Source organism: Artemia sp. Qi Xiang Cuo, chromosome 4 (genome assembly GCF_049724085.1).
Source record: "Artemia sp. Qi Xiang Cuo chromosome 4, ASM4972408v1, whole genome shotgun sequence".
Taxonomy (NCBI): domain Eukaryota; kingdom Metazoa; phylum Arthropoda; class Branchiopoda; order Anostraca; family Artemiidae; genus Artemia; species Artemia sp. Qi Xiang Cuo.
Window position 1 is genome coordinate 25211595 of NC_142797.1, and position 19954 is coordinate 25231548.

Genomic DNA, 19954 nt, shown 5'->3' on the forward strand with positions numbered 1-19954 from the left:
ATAGTAATTAAAACGTTAAATATTTTTGTGGCGGAATGAAAATAAAAGGGGTAGAAGTTCTTTTTCAAGACTTGAAACGGTTGAGAGCTTGCCTTCTTTTTTTTCCTATAATTAATTAAAACAAAAACTTTTTTGTCTGCTTTTGTTCATAATTTAATGCTGAGAAATTACTATTTTGTCGCAAGTTTTTCCTTGATTAATACAGACAAGGAAATTATAAGACGTTCTAGACATTCACGGACCCCAGAAATCAATATCCCGTCACAACATAACAGATATTGCACCTACATTTCTCTGGTTCCGCCACAATTATTGCAACAGGACTGTTAATTAACCACCCGCAATTAGTATAATAGCAAATTAGCAAAACTGCAATGAGCATGATAAAAAAAATCATTGCTATTGCTTGACTGTACTTGTTCGTTATTTTCTTGTTTTTTAGCGATTTAAAATTTTTCTTGCGATTTTAGCGATAAAAGTTCATTTATAACATTGGTATTTAGTGTTCGATGTATTCTCTTAAGTGCAACCAGATTTACAGCAAGTTTTTTTTTTCTTTTGCTTAGTAAAGAAAGAGCCCTTTCATCAAGGAATGAACAAAGTAAGGCAATATATTTGTTGAATTCTGCTTCGCCATCGTGTCTAACGAGCAGATTCGTTTTTTTCTGACGTATCCTGATGACATTTTGAATTTATTTTATTAGATAAAATAAGAAAGAATAAAAATAAATAAAGTATAAAATAAAACAAACTAAAAAAATAAATAAAACCATAGCAACATACAGGCGCATACGCAAGATTTTTCTTAGATGGGATACAGCTTAGAAAACAGGCAAATTATAAGGAAGACATAAAATATTGTAGAAAAAGTTGTGAAATTTTAATATTCTATGGGCAACTTACCTCAGCATCACATCTTCATTCTTATATCCCTGATTATCTATTAATAAGCCAAATGCAAAATTAGTTAATATTAATTACGCCAGCTACAGGACAAAGTAATAAATTGTGGAATCTTTAAGAAATTAAATTATACTGTCAACCCAATATCTCTGATTTTCAGGGATATTTCCTGAATTTTATTAACACTGGGCGTACGCAGAGAACAGGGTCCCATAAAATCTCAAAGGGTTTACAACTCTCTAATATGTTTCAAATATTATCACCGTTTTTTTTTTTAAATAAGTCTCCTCACCGACACATTTGAGTTCGGCCGCAGCTTAAACCTTCCAATGTTGTGTAGTCCTTGTTGGTACATTTCTTTATGAATAGGATAAAAAAATTCTTTGCCAACACTCTTATACTAAGTAAATCACTGTTTAAAATACATTTGTAATTGATACCATGAAGCCTCAAAGCATGAAAAATAACTTCAAGCAGGAGATCTTTGTAGCCCCAAGGTTGTAACAGCGAGTTTTACTTTTACACTTCCTTGTTTGAGTGGGTACTTACTGAAACACCGAATTTTAATTAGCTAAATCAGACGGATAAGATGGCGTGTGTCTTTGACCATATCATACAGCTTTACACGACGAAGGTCTACAAAATTTCAAAAGGTAAAAGCAGTAATGCACAAGAAGGGGAGGGTACAGGAAAGTGGGACCAGCCCTCCCGATCTTTCATAATATGTAGAACTGTAGCAGATACACCAAAGTTCGGATTTACAGTCAAACTTGCCAATGACAGATATCTAGAGACCAGCGATTTACAAAAAAAAGTTCCGAATAGAACCTATTTATGAACCATTCACAATTTTTCCACTCCGAGGGGACCCCCCTCCCCCGCTCCTTGCGTTTCAGCTTCTACTTAGAATACAGTTAATTTATACTTGGAATCAGTAACAGTTTCCAATACAAAAATAAAAATAAATGAAAAACATTAACATAGCCGAGAGGCACACCCTAGCTCAACACAAGAAGCAAGCAAATTAAATGAACGAAAATCCGAAACTACTAAACTTCAGATGGCCACTACCATTGGTTTGTGGCCTTCCTCGCTATACTGTGGATGGCAACAATCTTTAAATTCCTTGCTCCCAACTAACTTCCAACTGATTTTTTATTATTGGCTCTTGAGTCAGAAATTTGGAAACAGCAAATTATTGACGAATAACTGGTGCATCAAAAAGATTTCAAGGACGAACTTGAGCAGGTGTTGCAGTAAACTCATGTCTTTTAACTCTTATAGATACCCTAAAATATAATAGCTATCATTGGAATCAAGAATCGTATCCAAATCAAGATACTGAGTTGGTATCTGAATCACAAAAAAAAATCTGGTATCTTCTCATTACTACTTATTAATATTGTCTCATTACTAAATGAGAGGGGTAACCAATTGTCTGAGTTCATTATTAATCTAGGATAAGTAAAAAAAAAATGCAATGTCTAGAAATTCAAATACTCCCAACTCCTAAAACCTGATTGGATTGTTCATGTGAAATTTTAAACCAGTCAAAGAATCGACAAATTGTTGACTCACAAGATTGTTGATGCTTGATCTCTCTACTTCCCGTTTTCTAGCATACTAGATGTTCTTAGCCTATTAAATATTTTTATCTTTTCTACTTTAATATATCGGAAAAGCGGAATGGATTGTGCTAACCCTAATGAATTTGAAAATATGGTAAATCTCTTGGTATCTAGTCTGAAGCTATTTACTACTACTATTACACTCATGAGCAAGGCAAGAAACCAAATATGAAATAAATTACAAAACAAAATGCAGAATACTTTAAGAAGGCGGTAAAACTTCACAAAAAACTGCCAAAAGAATGACAAAAAAGCTTTAGGCGTATACCATTTGTGCTCATTACGGGAATCTTGGAACATATATCAAGTTGCATTGGTTCACATATAGGATTAAGCGTCATGTCATCCTTGGGACCTTTCGCCAAATTTGAATTTTCACAACCCTCAATTGGCAGAGGTTCAGTTGACAATGGACTACCACATCTCACAACTGCAAATAAAAACAAATTATACCTCCCAAGCACGTGGAGTTAGATGAAAAGAAGCTTAACTCCGTTACTAAGTCAATATTTGTGACTTCAAGCATAGTCCTTGAGGTCATAATAACAAATTTATACCCGCTGAATCTTGAAGAAATAAAAGTGAAATCCTCACAAAAAGATTTCACAATTTAAATATAAGCGAATATTGTGGTATAAGACGAGAAATCTTGATCCAACTAGTTGATTTTTTTTATTTTTAATTTAGATATGATGATCATCCCAGGGGTTGTTTAATTAAAAACAATATCACTCTCAATTTGACTTCTCACCAGCCTATTCACCAGTCTGTTTGTAACTTTCAATTTCTCTGACAGAAATACAAAAATACTTGACTTGAGCACGATGCGCCGTCGTACCCAGAATGAAAGGTTCAATCTCACAATTGCTTTTCAATAACTAAATGGAGCGGGTGAGAGAGTTTCATCAAGTGGGGCTTTATTTAATAGTCACATAATATTAATACAAGCCTAACGTCAGAGGAGACCGAACACGTCCAGCATTCGAACACAAGTTATTAAAGTAAAACAAATCTTAATGTAAAAAACACCTTACATAATTTTTTGTAATATCCATTGAAGGAAAACCAAGATATTCGGTTAAAACATGCAATCTTTTACAATTTCCTGATCCAAAAATACAAAGAAAACATGTCCTTTCGAAAAGCCTTGAAGCCGTATTTTGGCTATGCTGCAGTTAGCAGCCTTTTCTTTAAAATAAGCCCCTCCTTAAATAAATTTCTACACATATACCACAAGAAGGAGAACACTTGTTCTACTGACCACTCGATTCACTAAAACAAGCTATTTCAAATTCAGGCGTTTCATGACCTGTCTTCCGGTCTAGATAAACGATAGACACTACAGTAACACCAGATGTGAATGCTGAAACTCATTTCAGGGAACTAAAACTTCGTTATGTGGTCAAAAAAGACAAAAAAAAAGTCGATACCAGTGAGGTCACTAAGGAATATGGTGAATCATAAACAGAATTTAAAAAAGGGTAATTAATTTGGTGGGTGGCTAAAAGCTGTTAGTGATGTAATTAGTAATGATTACATCTTGGTAAGCAGCATGAACGAGTTTTAGACCAGGAGTAATAATATTTAAATTAATGTGATAGTATTAATAGAAATAATATAACAATAGTACGTTATAATCATAAAATTATATTAATATAATATTATTGAAATTATTTATTTGTATTAAAAAAAAGACTCAGGAAGAAGTTTCTAAAAACCCTCAGAAGTGGTCAAATGATCAGATTTTCTCACTAGTTGAGCTCTGGAAGGACATATTTGATTGCCTGCAGAAAGGAGGACACTTGGAAACTGGGGTGCAGCAGTAGTCTATGTTAATGCAGCACCTTCTGCAGAACTCTGAAAACATGCTTGATAGAAATCTTCTGCATATTACAAAGTTATAGTTTTGTTATCATATATTTCTCTTCTGAAAATTTGGTTTATAACCTAGGGATACATCTCCCTTGGGAGAGGTTGTATGCATCAGGTTCCACAGAAAAATATTTAGACCCCGCAATAGAACTTGCATTGAAGGGATTAGGTTTTTTTTTGTCTTCAACTTCAGTCACAAGCTTTATGGTTGTAGACAAGTCAGCCATCCAAAACCAAAAGCCCATTCCTTAAAAAAAAAACAAAAAAAGCGAAAGCCCCCCCCCCCCCCTGGTGTGATGAGTTTCAGTTTCAATGGCTTTTGCGAGCATTTATACGAACAGGCAATTATTATACAATTATATTTATTTCATAATCTACAAAATGAATTAGATGAAGTGACAAACTAATATTATTTAACTATAATAGATACCATAAAAAAATAACTATTGTTGAAATCGATAATCGTATCGAAATCAAGATATCAAGCTAGATTCTGAATCAAGAAACAATTTGGCATCGTCTCATCACGACTCAAACCCGTAAGGAATTCTTAGAATGTGTGATGAAATGAGAGGGGTAACTAAATGCCAGAGTTCTTTATTAATCTATAGAAGGAGAAAAAAAAAGTAATTCCTGAAAATTCAAATACTCCAAGCTTTTAAAACCTGATTGGATTGTCGGTGTGAAATTTTAAAGCAGTTAATGAACGACAAATTTTTGAGACACAAGATTGTTGATACGTGATCTCTCTATTTCTCTTTTCCTTGGTTTATTTTATAGATCTCTCTTTTCCTTGGTTTATTTTATCGTTTTATCTATTCTAAGCTAATATATTAGAAAAGCAGATGGCCATGTGCGAACTCATATGAATTATAGATCTTTAAAATATGTAGAACTATTGGTATCCAGCCTACAGCTATCTACTAATACTAATATAGTCATGAGCAAAGCAACAAACCAAATACAAAAAAAAATACAGGAAAAACACAAAATACTTTAAGAAAGCAGGAGGACTCCACAAAAACTACCTAAAAGTAAGAAAAAAGCATTAAGCTTATACCATTTGTGCTCACTACGGGAATCTTTGAACGTATATCAGGTTCCATTGGTTCACATATAGGATTAAGTGCCAGGACATTCTTGGGATCTTGTTGCAATTCCGAATTTTCTTGACCTTCAAATGGTAGAGTTTCAGTTGACAATGGACTCCCACCTCCCACAACTAAAAAAGAACAACAAATTATACCGTCCAAGCACGTGGAGTTAGTTGAACATAGGCTTAACCCCGTGACTAAGTAAACATTTGGAACTCCAAGCATAGTCCTTGAGGTAATCATACCGACTTTATATCCGTTAAGGCTTGAAGGAAAGAAAATGAAATCCTTACAAAAGATTTCACTTAAGGATTGAATTAAGCATACAAAATTTAAATATAAGCTAATAATATGGAATTACAGATCCAAGTTGTGACTTGTTAGTGATTCAGCAGTCAATAATTTTATTTTATTTCTAATTTAGATATGATGACCATCCAAATAATCCTTTAGCTAGAGTTTCAGTTGACAATGGACTCCCACCTCTCACAACTACAAAAGAACAACAAATCATACCTTCCAAGCACGTGGAGTTAGTTGAACGTAAGCTTAACTCCGTGACTAAGTCAACATTTGGGACTCCAAGCAAAGTCCTTGAGGTAATCATACCGACTTTATACCCGTTAAGGTTTGAAGGAAAGAGAATGAAATCCTTACAAAAGATTTCACTTAAGGATAGAATTTAGCATACAGAATTTAGATATGTGGAATTAGACGAAAGGTCTTGATCCAAGTTGTAACTTGTTAGAGATTCAACAATCAATAATTTTATTTTAATTCTAATTTAGATATGATGATCATCGAAGTCATTCTTTAATCAGAGTTAATATTGCTCTTCATTTGTGTTCTTACCAGTCTACTCAAAAGTTAGTTAGTAGCTTTTAATTTCTCTCGCAGAAACACATAAAGTCATGACTTGAGCAACTAAGTCAAGATATGACTTAGCTATGAGGTAATCCTACCGACTTTGTACCCATTAAGGCTTGAAATAAAGAAAATGAAATCCTTACAAAAGATTTCACTTAGGGATCAAATCTAGCATACAGAATTTAGATATAAACTATTAATGTGGAATTCGACGAAAGGTCTTGATCCAAGTTGTGACTTGTTAGTGATTCAACAGTCAATAATTTTATTTTAATTCTAATTTAGATATGATGATCATCCAAGTGATTCTTTCATAAACAATATTGCTCTTCATTTGCGTTCTTACAAGTCTGCTCACAAGTCAGTAAGTAACTTTTAATTTCTCTCACAGAAACACAAAGTCTTGGCTTGAGCAACTAAGTGAACATTTGGGACTCCAAGCAAAGTCCTTGAGGCAATCATATCGACTTTATACCTGTTAAGGCTTGAAGTAAAGAAAATGAAATCCTTGTAAAAGATTTTACTTAAGGATCGAATTTAGCATACAGAATTTAGATATAAACTATTAATGAGGAATTAGACGAAAGGTCTTGATCCAAGTTATGACTTGTTAGTGATTCAACAATCAATAATTTTATTTTGATTCTAATTTAGATATGATGATCATCCAAGTCATTCTTTAATCAGAAACAATATTGCTCTCCATTTGTGTTCTTACAGTCTACTCACAAGTCAGTTAGTAGATTTTAATTTCTCTCACAGAAACACAAAAGTCTTGACTTGAGCACCATGCACCGTCATGCCCAAAATAAAATCCAATATCGCACTTGAAAAATAAATAAATAAATAAATAAATAAGTGAGAAAGATTCATCAAGTGGGGCTAACTTCTAAGGAGTTTGAGGAGACCAGCCAGCATTGGAACACAAATTTCTAAGTAAACACAAATCTTAAGGATAAAAACTACCTTACATAAATTTGTGCAATATACATCGAAGAACAGCCAAGATACTCAGATAAAACCTACAATTTTTCTAAACTTTTCTAATCCAAAACTACAAAAAAAACATGTTCTTTCGAAAATTTTTAAAGCCATATTTTGACTATCTTGTAGTTTGCAGGGGTTTTTTTGTGTGTGTTTTTTTTTTTACAGATTGGCCTTTCCTTAAATTAAATTTCTGTGCATGCACAGGATTATGGATAACACCAAGCAATTCGATCCTGTAAAATAGGCCAATTCAGACCCGTGTTTTTTCTATTTTTCTTCGGGTAAATAGACGCGAACCCAGTAACTCATTTTAGGGGGGTATTATTTCGTCATAAAGCAAAAAAGATAAACAAATTAGAAAATATTATAAATCATTGAACAATCAACAACAATCCTGATTTTTTTTTTAGGGGGGGGGGCAATTTTCACCTGCATACATGCCTGGATAGCATCCCCTATTAAGCCTTAAGGGTATGTCATAGAATGCTCAAAACATTGGTACTAAAGGCTTCACAAACCTTGTACCAAACTTTTTTATCGATGAATGATACTATCGAGTCGACCATTTTCAAACAATACTTCAAATCAAAATGTTAATAAAATGTTTTGATTTTCTGCTGGACAATATCTTAGATTTGAGATCGGTAGCATAATTACCATTAAAAAATCAGGACTCAACCCGCTACAACGGGTATATCTCTGAAGTCAATTATCATCATCATTTTAATTTATATTGCCATTCCATTCAAAAATATAACGTAACGCACCTTTTTTCTTGCCACAAAGTATAAATTAATTCCCTCCACTTTATATATCTTTAATTAGGCTAATTAAATTAGTCTAACTGTAATTAAATTAGCCTAATTATAATTAAATAAGGCTAATTTCAGTTGCTACCAGGCGTATTCAAACGAATATAGAAGCAGAAAATGATCTATTATTACCTATTTACTGCCATTGCTCAAATAAAAAGTTACGTTAGTCATAACAGTCATTATAAAAATATACCATATACTGGGGCTAATCAGACTCCAGACCAAAAAAAGTCGATACCAAAAACATGAAAACAATTCATAAAAATAATTAAAACGAAAGTACGATTACTTTAATCAGTGACTAAAAGTGGCATTACTGGCATTAGTAATGTAATTAGTAATAATTGAACATCGGTAAGCAGAATAAACGAATTCAAGACTAAAAATAATAATATCTGAAACTCTAATTATTATTACAATCATAATAATATACTAGTATTGAAATTGTTCGTTTGTCAAGTTTTTCTGAATAATTAACGATGTATATAACTCAAATACAAATACATGCAAAAATTATTAGAAATAAACAAAAATATGGTGAACATAGAAAAAGGATGCACTGCTGGAGCTAATCTACAATGCATTGATCATTTGGTCGAGCATTGTAGAGTATTGTAGAGAATTTGAGTTTGTTTATGTCTATAAGCGGTCAACATGTTTAAATAAATTAACTAGATAATTATTTCGGTTCAGCATAAATTTATTTTTTATTAGTTTTATGACATTTATAAATAAGGTCAAATTGAATGCTTAAAATTAAAAATTGTAAATTTTCTATAGTCAAAATTTGTTTTTCTTATTTAATTTTTTAGACAATATCATCAGTAACAGCAAAGTCAGAAAACATTCAAGGACATTAACATTGAAGTCTATCTACGAGTATTATAGTTAATATTATAATCAATTGACTATAGGATTGACATTAGAGTAAAAAAAAAGTGGCAAAAGTTTAACTAAATCAGGTTGACATTCAGGAAAATCTGTTTTGACATTCTGAACCAATTTGAACACTTAGCAACAATATATCAGCAAAGGGAACTTAGAAAAAAGAATTTACCAACACCTTTAGGTCCGGTTTTCATAGATTGTTCGGTATCCACCATAGGTTTTTCAAACTTGACATCAGACTCAATTTTTAAATCTAATTTAGGATGAATCGCGGCACTGCGAGTTTCGTGTGACAATCCCAGATCTTCAATATGTTCAGATTCAGTGTCTAGTTTCTCTATTAGATCTTCGAATTCCATCTCTAAAATAATATACAATAAGTACAGGGTGTAATTAAAGTATATTGCTACGGTACGTTTGATTGTACTGAAAATGAAGGCATACATGTCATAGTTTTCTATCAAGAGTCCTCTAGTTGATTAAAACATATATCTAAAATTTGAAAAAACGCAAAACCAGGTAAAAATTATAGGGAGGGAGGAGAGGGGGGGAGGGTTCTGATAGGTAGTATCTTATGATTATTATCAAATGCATTCGATACTTCCTCTATACACAATATAAAAGCCATAATAATTCAACCCCGCTACAGGTACACAAAAACTAAAATTATCCTGTGGGTCAATAGGATGGGAATAAAACCTTGTAATAAACCAATTGAAAAAAAAAACAACAACAAAAAACAGACGAAATTCTAACCATAAATATACTGGTACACGAAAAGGATACAATCCTTTGGCCCAGTAGAGGTTAATTAATATATTTTAACAGTCATCTCGAACATACTCTGGTGTTTTGGAGTTTTTTTTTACTTATTAGTAATGAAGACGAACTGTATCACCCTTATATATTTCTATTGGTTGCGTTATCGTAGGGAACGCAACAATTCAAAGACTGCAACAATAAAGGGTGAACAGGTGTATAATATAAGGTCCGTAAAACCCTTGAAGAGAATAAAATTTTCAATTTTTTTTTCCAAAGTATCTAGATAATTTTTCACACTGACAAAGTGCCCCTTGAAACATACTGTAATACACTATTACACCCAAATATCACGTGTAACTCTCATGTAACTTACCAAAAAGCATGTGTAACTATCGATAGTTTAACATTCTCCGATAGCATCCCTATAATCTAAGATCAATAATTCTAGATTAGACGAAAACAGAAATTTTGTATTTATTAATGTTTAAATATGACTAATTAACGTTAAGTCTTAGTCAAGAATCTATAAGTTGTAGGGAATTAACCAACGTTGAATCTAAAGAAATTATTATAGAGGTTATTCACTTTTTTGTCGGTCATTATAGTTAAAAAGATTATAGAAATTACAGAATAATATAGAAAATATTTAGAAAAGAATTTTATTGTCATATCTAAGCCAATCACTGGTCATTGTCAGTTTTGGAGTTAAGTTTTGTCTTTTCTGAAACTGAAAGATTTCAGCGACTGGTAAGACTAGTGTATATAAAACATCAAAGATTAAAAATGAACTGTTTGAATTATTGTGAACATCATTTATTTACAAATATTATAAAAAACAATAAAACCTGTGAACAATAAAACCAGTTTATTGAATTCTAAATGAACTGTGCAAAATCCAAAAATGAATATAAATTATGACAACTTTATAAAAATTTTAACAATGTTTCAAACACACTTTTTTCCTTAGTTTGTTTTAATTAAAGAAAAGGAGATTATTAAAGTAATGTGAGAAGCATGAAAATGGCCTTTATTTTCCTTTTGGGCTATTGTAAGCTACAAAAGGAGAACAATAAATAAGAATATTTTTTTATTTATTCTATTTTAAGAATTATTGGAAACCTGCTAATAGATTATTCTATTCGGTATTTTGATTTAAATTCTTCTCTATTCGATATTTTTATAACGCTTTTACCAGACAGCTTAACTTAATACTCAAAATTAACCTTAGACAAGTGGCAAAGGCAAAGAAACACGTATCTACTTAACATTTAAGCCCAGAGTGGAAAATTATAAACAAGAAAGGAAAAAAAAAGAAACATACTTTCGCTGCAAGTTGGTGACATTGGAAAGTCAAATTCGATATCCGATTTTTCGAGTAACTGACAAATAGGTAATGGATTAGTTAAAGCCCCAATATCTTCTAAATTCGTAGTTTGAATTGGCAGCTTTCTTTCCCTTTCTAGAATAAAAACGAAATATTGGATATTTCAAGAACTAAAATAAAAAGAAACGTTATAAGAAAAAACATAATGTTTAGAAGAAGATAGAGGCAAAGTAGATGCTGATATTAGCTGCGTTTTTTTTCGAAGTTCCGTGTTTCATGGTTCATGTTCCAAGTTTCATGTTCTAGCCCAAAAACGCAGTTTTTGTCGCTTTCGTGTTCTCTGTCCATGTTCCTGGTTGAACGTCTAAAAACGCATTTTAGGAAAAGTGGCAAAATATTCAAAACTGCGGAAACATGTGGAAAAATTCTGAGCTTTTTACTTGCCTGTTTTCTTGTACAATTATGTTTCATCTTGGCCTCTATTCAAAAACACATATTCAGCAGGATCTATGTCCATTTTCTTCCCTTCCATCTTATCCTTTCTTTTGTCATCTACAGATAACTTTTTTCTATCTGGATAGGGACCAATCGAACACGCAACACGCACAAAGACCAAGTTCCAAGTTTGAGGAAACAGACAGTCGAACAGGCAACATGATGTTTCGTGTTTCGCAAAAAAACGAAGTTTTGTTGAAACATGCTGTTACGTGTTTTGTCGAAAACGCAAAAATGGCAAAACACGATTAAACCACGGAACCAACCACGCAAAAAAAACACCACTATTATTTATTCACATCCTTCGTGGTAACGAACAGTAACTAAAAAGAGGTGACCCTTCAGAAACTCGAAAAGTGGAGAATTGAAAATAATTATGAATCAAAAGAATCAACTTTTTATTTTGGTGCCCAAAGTGTGAAAAATATTAAGCTTAAATTAATGTTATTAGCTTTATATTGATAAAATTACACTGTAAAATTAAGGAAAACTCAAAACCAATAAGGGCGGGTTTCTTCCCCCTAGTGACAAAAATGATTTTTTTTTTTCAGGGTAGGATAGTCAAGGAAGTGTCTTTTTTGCTCAGGGGTCATCATATCAAAGTATTGGTCATAGATTATACGGGGCAGGCTTCTTTGAGCAGAAATGTTTAATTCTAAATATATAATTTATATATTTAAAACTCTTCACTCAATCTATAGAGAAAATAAACATTGTGTCATAAGAAATTGTCGTTCACGACCATTCTATACGGACGATAATTTTGGCCAAAAAAGGAAAAAAGTATCAAACAGTAGTTTTAAAATGTGACTAGTTTCTAGGTGCTAAAAACGTACGCCTAAAATTCTCAAATTTCCGATGACATAATTGCCGTGCGGTGGCGAATACAACTTTAGACATTTGCGGTTAAAGAAAGATAGCCCCTGTTCGCAAGCCTTATTCGACTCAGTGGTTCGTACATTTGAAAGTTCATTCACATACATTATAGCGTGTTTCTTAACAAGCATAGGAGGTTGGGGTCCATAAATTATTCTAGAGGCTAATGAATGGCGGAAAGTTCAGAAGGTGCATTTATAGACCTCCATGTTAATATGAACGTAATTCCTTCAGCATTGATGTGGCACAGTGGATTGATGCTCTGCTTGACAGTACGGAGATCGACCCAAGGCTTGATCCCCCACAGAAGCAAGGTTGGGCGACAAGCTTGCCACCTGTCCCTGTAAAATACACCCAGCAACGGAAACGTCAATTCGACGCCGTTTGCTCCAGCAATGGTTCTGGAGGATGTTTATACTTTAATTCCTTCAAATAAATATAAGGGGGATTCACACCATACCCTCCTCTCGCTTGAATGAATACTTTGGAATTAATCGTTCAATGTAGACGCTGAAGAGGTGCCATATCTTCTTTTATAGTGAGAAAAACGATTTTGACTTAACATAAAAGAATAGGTTCACATTCCCAGAATTCTCATCCCCTTAATCAAATAAAAATGTCATCTGAAAATGCTTTTTTGGCAGTCAAAACCCCCACCCTCCCCTTCCACCGAAAACTTGTTGACAAATAAACTTTTTCAGGATGTTTGTATAAAGCAAAGAGAAGTCATTAAAACTATTTCTTTTCAGAAGGGAACCAAGAGCGAACAGGAATTAAGTAGTCTTAAGTAGGAAAGAACCCCCCCGCCTACGTAACCCAACTGTTTGTCCTAACGTTTGACTTTGCATCCGCTGAAAGCTTATTAGAATGCAGTCTTTCTAAAACTTGAACTGAATATTTTGAAATCTTTAGTTTTACATAAAAATTTACATTCTAAAGAAAATTCATTGAACAAGAATATTCATTGTTGAAGCATCATAACAAACAAAACATGTTTAAACGTGTAAATTGTTACCTTTAAAGCACAGATTAAACTGTAGTGTCAGAAGCAGTGTGTTAAGCTGGACGAAAGCCACCTTATACTTAGGACAGTTTGACTGTTCAAAAATGTTATATTGCACAACAAAAATAAACAAAAATTTTACACCAGAATGAAAAACCGAAAAATGTACTTTAGGTTCCTTTGGAGCATGTGTTAGTAAAAATGAAGATCTTGTGGGCATCCAAGATACTATTAAAATTTTTGACATAAGAAGGTCCAACTTCCAATTAAATAAAACAAAAACATGTTTTTTCGACTGAAAAGAAGGAGCAAGATTAAAACTTAAAACAAACACAAATTATTCCGTATATGAGAACGAGTACCCCTTCCTCACCCCTCGCTCTTTATGCTAAAGTCTCAAAGCTCTTTAAAAACAATTCTCATTCAAAATCAACGATCCTTGAGTTTGAGCAGTCTTTCTTCGAGAATTGTGACAAAAATTCAAGCTTTAGCGTAAAGACCGAGAGTTAAGAAAAGAGTAGTCCCCATCATATACGTAACAATATCTGTTAGTTCAAAGTTTTAATGGTACTCCATAATTTCAGTTGAAAAAACTTGCTATTTTTATTTAATTTCTGACCGTTTTAAAATCACACCAGAAAATCCCTCTACCGTAAAATTTCTTCCAAAAATTTTATCCACATGGAAAATCCCCCATCCCCCGAAGAAAATTCCCCTCAAATTTTATGTAACACATTCCAAAAAACAAATACTTTATGTGAAAAAAAGGCCAATTTTTGTAACTTACAGCCAGTTTCGCAGGGGCTATGTGGTCTTGTCATCCCCAAAAGCATATTTATTGGAATTTTCGACTATGCTGAATCGAATGGTTATCTAAATTTTTGATCTGATCTCTTTGGGGACAAGGGGCGCAAGAGGGGGGCTAGTTGTCCTACAATCTTTTTGGTCACTTAAAAGGGCACTAGAACTTTTGATTTCCGTTCCCCTTCTCCCGACCCAATCTCATGGGACAAATGATTCGATGCGATCACCCCTGGGAACAAAAGATAAAATAAAAAAAAACGCATAAAAGGCACAAATTGTGGACTATCTCAGCTCTAGCTTAATAAACCTAACTTCAGACACAGCCAAATGCCCCGTCTCTTAAAAACAGCGGCTGAGCCTATTAAACATTACGGCTGACTGTCTTGCATTCGCCCAAACTAAAATAAAAGTAAAAACCAATTTTAAAATTGAAGTTTTTAAAACTTTGTTGGTCATGGCATTTCTGCAAGGCGCAAGTGTATTTTTTAATATGACCAGTCTACCTTGAAAATTCTTTGGTCTTCTGCTTCCAGTTCATTCACGAGGAATGGATAGCCAATTCAGCACCATACCTTCAAGTATGTAGCATACCTCCAAGCACTCTATACCTCTGAGATCTCAACATACTTAATCCCTAAGTTAAAACACAAATTTATCTACTTATATGAATTGGATTTTCCAGGTCACTTTACAAACAAATTACGTTTAGAAAGCAAAGGAGAAGAGAGGTAAAAATAAGTCTTATATAGGTTCAAAACTCGGTTTGAAAGTTAGATCAGTATGCAACCCACTCAAAAAGAGCAAGCTGTATTGACTGATTCAGTCTTTTTTTTCTATCCCGTTCGGCTTTTTATACGCTTACAAGTTCCTCTTCTTACTTTACAAAATGGAAAATGCAGTTTTTCATAAAAGATTTGTTATCTGGTTGGTCTGCAAAATTTAACGTAACGCAGCCTCTCTCCTATGAAGCCGCACTACTCGTACCTCCTAAGATTTAGTCACAGCAGTTGATCTTTTGAATATTACTGAGAAGGAGCTTATATGCGAATTCCTGATAAGAAGGAGGGGGCTTCTGATCAACGCTTAGGAAGAGCCTTCCAATATTGCTCTCTACAAATATGAGAATATGTGTCATTGTTAATACTTCAAATAATAAAATAGCTATAAAAAAAAACACATGCCTGCACGTAGAAAAGGAAGTGCCTTTTCTCGAAAATAGTCTAAATCACCTCATTCCCCGTAAAGCAGTTGCCTAAAGATGCGTAATACCTTATTTTCAATTCAGGCCCCCCTCAGAGAAGTTCCCCAAATTTTGGGGGAAGATCCCCTCAGAGAAGAGAAGTCAGAATTTTGTGCACGAGCCACAAAAAACTGAGTTTATTACTTTTTTCCAGTCCAATTTGGTGGTTCAAGCAGGGCTTGCGGATACAAGGACACAGCTGGGATACACAACGCGATAAACTTGTCAAACAGTTCGTGGTAACGAACTGTATAGTAAGAGCGACCCGGCTCAATAGTAACCGAAACTCTGATAAACAAAATTAGATATATCAAAAGAATCAGATTTTTATGCTGATTTTAAATATATAAGTTTCACCAAGTTTAACCTTACCCATCAAAAGTTACGAGCCTTAGAAAATTTGCCTTATTTTCAAAAAAAAGGGGGAAACACCCCCTAAAAGTCATAGAACCTTTATAAAAATCACACCATCAGATGCAGCGTATCAGAGAACCATACAGTAGAGGTTTCAAACACCTATCTGCAAAAATGTGGAATTTTGTATTTTTTGCCAGAAGAAATATCACAGATGCGTGTTTATTTGTTTGTTTGCCTTTTTTTTCCCAGGGGTGATCGTATCAAGCCATTGGTTCTAGAATTCCGTGAGAGGGCTCATTTGAACGGAATTAAAATTTATAGTGCCTTTTTTAATTAAAAAACCAAAAAATTTAGTATGGAATTACTTTTTACAAAAAAACTGCATTTTTTGTCTTTTCATTACCCTAAAGGACCCGACTAACAAAGTGACAAGCAATGCCAGGTGTAAAGAATCCCCAATTTTACTTCTTTCCATAGTCCTTCGCAACCCCTTTGGGGTATGCAACCCCTTTGGGGTGTGCAAGAATGTGAACTTTTATTTTACTTATTACTTTCATCAGCTCTTTTCACTTAAAAGACCATTTAAAAAAAAATCGATATCAATATACAATCTGAAGCACTAGGAGCCATAGCATACTATATTTTAAACTAATGAATAAATACCTTGGCAATGTTCACTGCTGGAAATTTTTTGGAAAATCTCGGAAGTAGAGGGTCCATCCTCCGTCTTCGATAAGTTACCATGATGTTCAGCTTCAGTCATGTTTTTCACTAAGTGACCCTTTACAATTAGATGCTTATTCATATTGCGAATATTTTTTTGTAGACAAATAGGGCATTTCTTTTCTTTACCAGCTTCATGTTCTATATAATGGGCAACATATTCATGGTAGTTCTTAATTTGTATATGACATTTTTGGCAGTTAAACGACAAAACTGTCTCACAGTCTGTAGATCTATGCAGCTCCAACAAATAATGAGAATTTTCAATCTTTCCACAAACTTCACATCGCCACTTGCCAACACAAGTTTCTTCAATAATCTGTTTCGTTAGTTTTTTAACTGTAAGTTTGTGTCTTAAAGAAATTTTTTGAGGTTGTTTGGTTTTGTTCAATGGACAACTAAGCCAGACAGTTTCTGATCTACCTGGTAAATTGGCACACTTATACCTAATATATTCATTAATTTTGCTTCGAGAACGAACTTTGCGAGCAGGACCTAGAAGAGGAAAAAAATTACTGTGCCAGATATATGAGGTAAAAAATTGATACTCCGAGACTGAAGTATAAATAAGCTAGAAAAGTTTTCTTCCTTTGAATCCCCACTAAGGCATAAGTGGATCGTGAGATTTTAGCCTGAGTTCCGTCACGTGTGCAAAAACAAGATAGCATAGAAGCACTAACATCAACAACAACAACTGAAGTCCTAAATTATCAACGGAGTCTGAATTATAATTCCTTTAATTGAAGTTAGAACTTAGTTCATAAAGTGGCACTGATTTTATTAACATATCGGAGAACCATTCTGATTTTATATTTATTAATGCAAAAAATGTTCACTCTCTGATATTTAGAATAATAGTTTAAATGTCTATAAAATAAAATGGAGAACATAAAACATCTCTTCATGATTCTAAGCCAAATCAAAGCACCAGAACAAACACATTCAAAACTTAATCATGAAAGCATACAGTACAAGCGCTTTTTCAGAATGTCTCTATAGTTAAAACCATTTTATTTCGCTGATATTTTTTATGTAAAGTGATATTCTTACTCTCGGCGGCTAAAGGCATAGTTTTGTTTTAAACAAACACTGTTTGACCACCGCAGGGCTTCCCCAGAGTCAATAAAAGTGTTTCACAAAGTGCATACTGCAGAATGTGTCCCACTTGCAAACGAGGCCGTACCCAGGTTTTTTTCGGGGGTTACACAAAAAAAACTAAAAAAACACACAAAAAAAATGTTTATATCCATTTTTGTTACGTTGTTACGAGTCAAACAAACATTTCGGGGGGTTCAAACCCCCTGACCCCCCCCCTCCTTGGGGACGGCCGTGCTTGCAAAAGAGTTTCACAGATTACAACTCTATGGCCAATTTTTGACGCAAATGATTTGAACAACGTAGAGTTACAAATAAGCTAACTTGAATAATTTACTTTAATACAGAGTATCATCTTCTATTTTTTTTCTTTTTTTTATAAATCTATCTGAAACTCAAAACATTATTCTTGGTTTTATGTAAATTAATTATGGTTACTGATAAAAACATTCTGGATTAATGGTTAAACTGAACTGACTGTCATGGAAAAGTTAAATATAGTTCAACTACTTTTGTTTTTGAAAAAGTAGACAAGTCATATGAGGAAACCTGTTTATTAACTTTGTGGACAAATTTGTTGGCGTCATAGGACAGTCAGCTAAAAATGAAAAAGTACTATGTCGAGCTTATGCAATGGAACTTTTCAAAACTTATAACTTCCATATGAGCAACGTAGCTATCTAATTTGTCAGTATATCAAAGCAGATGACATCAGCAAACATTCTACTGATACCCCAAAAGCTACAACCACTTGTAGCATACTGGTAACATGTGCATTTTTTAATAAATGTTATTCCCTAATTCCATTTAGCGGGATGAGTTAAAGAAGAATTTAAAGTAAGTTTGCTCAACCCTCTAGAAATAATCAAACATCAAAGTTTAAAACACATACTTTCTTCTCAAAATTCAATTTCACTACCAATTTTTCGCATCAATGTACAAAAATATCCCACAAGTTTTGTTGTAACAAAGCCCGAAGGAAAAGGAAAAAATTGCTTGGCAGGCTGTACAGAAAGTTAAGGGAAAATTAAAATAAAATGAAGACTTAGCAATGGAAATAGGAATGGGTCGAAATCTACTTTACAATGGCTCAAAGTCTAATTTTTATAAAGGGGTTTAGGAGTCCATTGCTTGAATTCTACTTGGGGATCAAATAGAATTTGGTCTAAAAAAACATATCTTTTTTAGTTTCTATAGTATCCCTACTTGCAACTCTGTAGAAGATATGCTCAATTTTTATATTTTGGGACTGGCTTTGCCACCCTCCCCTTAATAATACCCCTCCCTCCTTGAGTTTTCCCCTTTGTGTTTGACACATAGCATTTAGTTTAAAACTCCATCATAAAAGTTTTTTTTTTAATTTTCATGTGGTGCGCGAAAAACAGCCAAACTGCAAACTTTGTAGGAAAATTTGTGCATAAAAAAGGTGTAAATACGCATAAAACAGCAGCAATATGTAGATAAAGACAGACTTGGCAAATACCACAATAACAAAATTACAATAGAGAAAGCTAGATATTAAGATAGAAAAAGCAGGGGAGCATCAAAATCAGACAAATTCCAAGACTTAACAAATCATGTTAATTACTAATATCAGCATTGGTGCACACAGCCCCAACTGAGATGGGAGCTGGGCATGATGGGTCAGGATGCAGAAAATGCACTTTAGCTCAATATTTATCGGTGGAAGTCCTCTGGAGCCCTCAGTTACAAGGGAGCCCCCTTTCTTCCTTGAGTTCAAGAGATCTTTTTATCATTTAGTCCTTTGTTCAATATATATATATACTTGCAATTACTTTTATGTTCATAGTTCAATTTTTAAAGACAAAATTTCAACAGCATATCCACTCTAAAGTTAGATTTTCCTAAATAAAGGTCTAGTCAGAGAATGAAAAATCGAACAATCATGTATTTATGAAGTACTAGCAAATGAGATTTATGATCATATCACAATACTAGTTGAGAGATTCCTCTGTTTTCCTTTATATACAATTTAGATTTCTCCTCTTATTTCCAACCCTCTCAGCAAAATCTTCTTGTGGTAATTAAGACACTCCATGTTAGTCAAACAACACACAGAAAACAGATGGCCAGGTTAGTTGTGATGACGAACACGAGCCCAATAGTCTAATAAAACCCCAGACCCAATAGTCTAGGGGATGAAGGTCAACAGAACAAGGAAAGACTCGTCTATCTATTATTGTTATTTTAATATATTTAG

The 19954-nt window shown here is 33.5% G+C and overlaps 1 protein-coding gene across 3 annotated transcripts in view; it reads right to left on the reverse strand.

The window, feature by feature from the left end:
- Positions 1-19954, reverse strand: part of LOC148952925 (uncharacterized) — a 74577-nt gene that overhangs the window by 12101 nt on the left and 42522 nt on the right. For 2 of the 3 annotated variants that reach the window (XM_089088173.1, XM_089088175.1), the window contains exons 4-8: positions 16579-17133; positions 11138-11275; positions 9230-9415; positions 5464-5625; positions 2800-2961 (exon numbers count right to left, since the gene is read on the reverse strand). In XM_089088173.1, coding sequence (XP_088944299.1) covers positions 2800-2961; positions 5464-5625; positions 9230-9415; positions 11138-11275; positions 16579-17133 — 1203 coding nt within the window. The remainder of the gene's footprint in view (positions 1-2799; positions 2962-5463; positions 5626-9229; positions 9416-11137; positions 11276-16578; positions 17134-19954) is intronic. The other variant, XM_089088174.1, reaches the window with a different exon arrangement.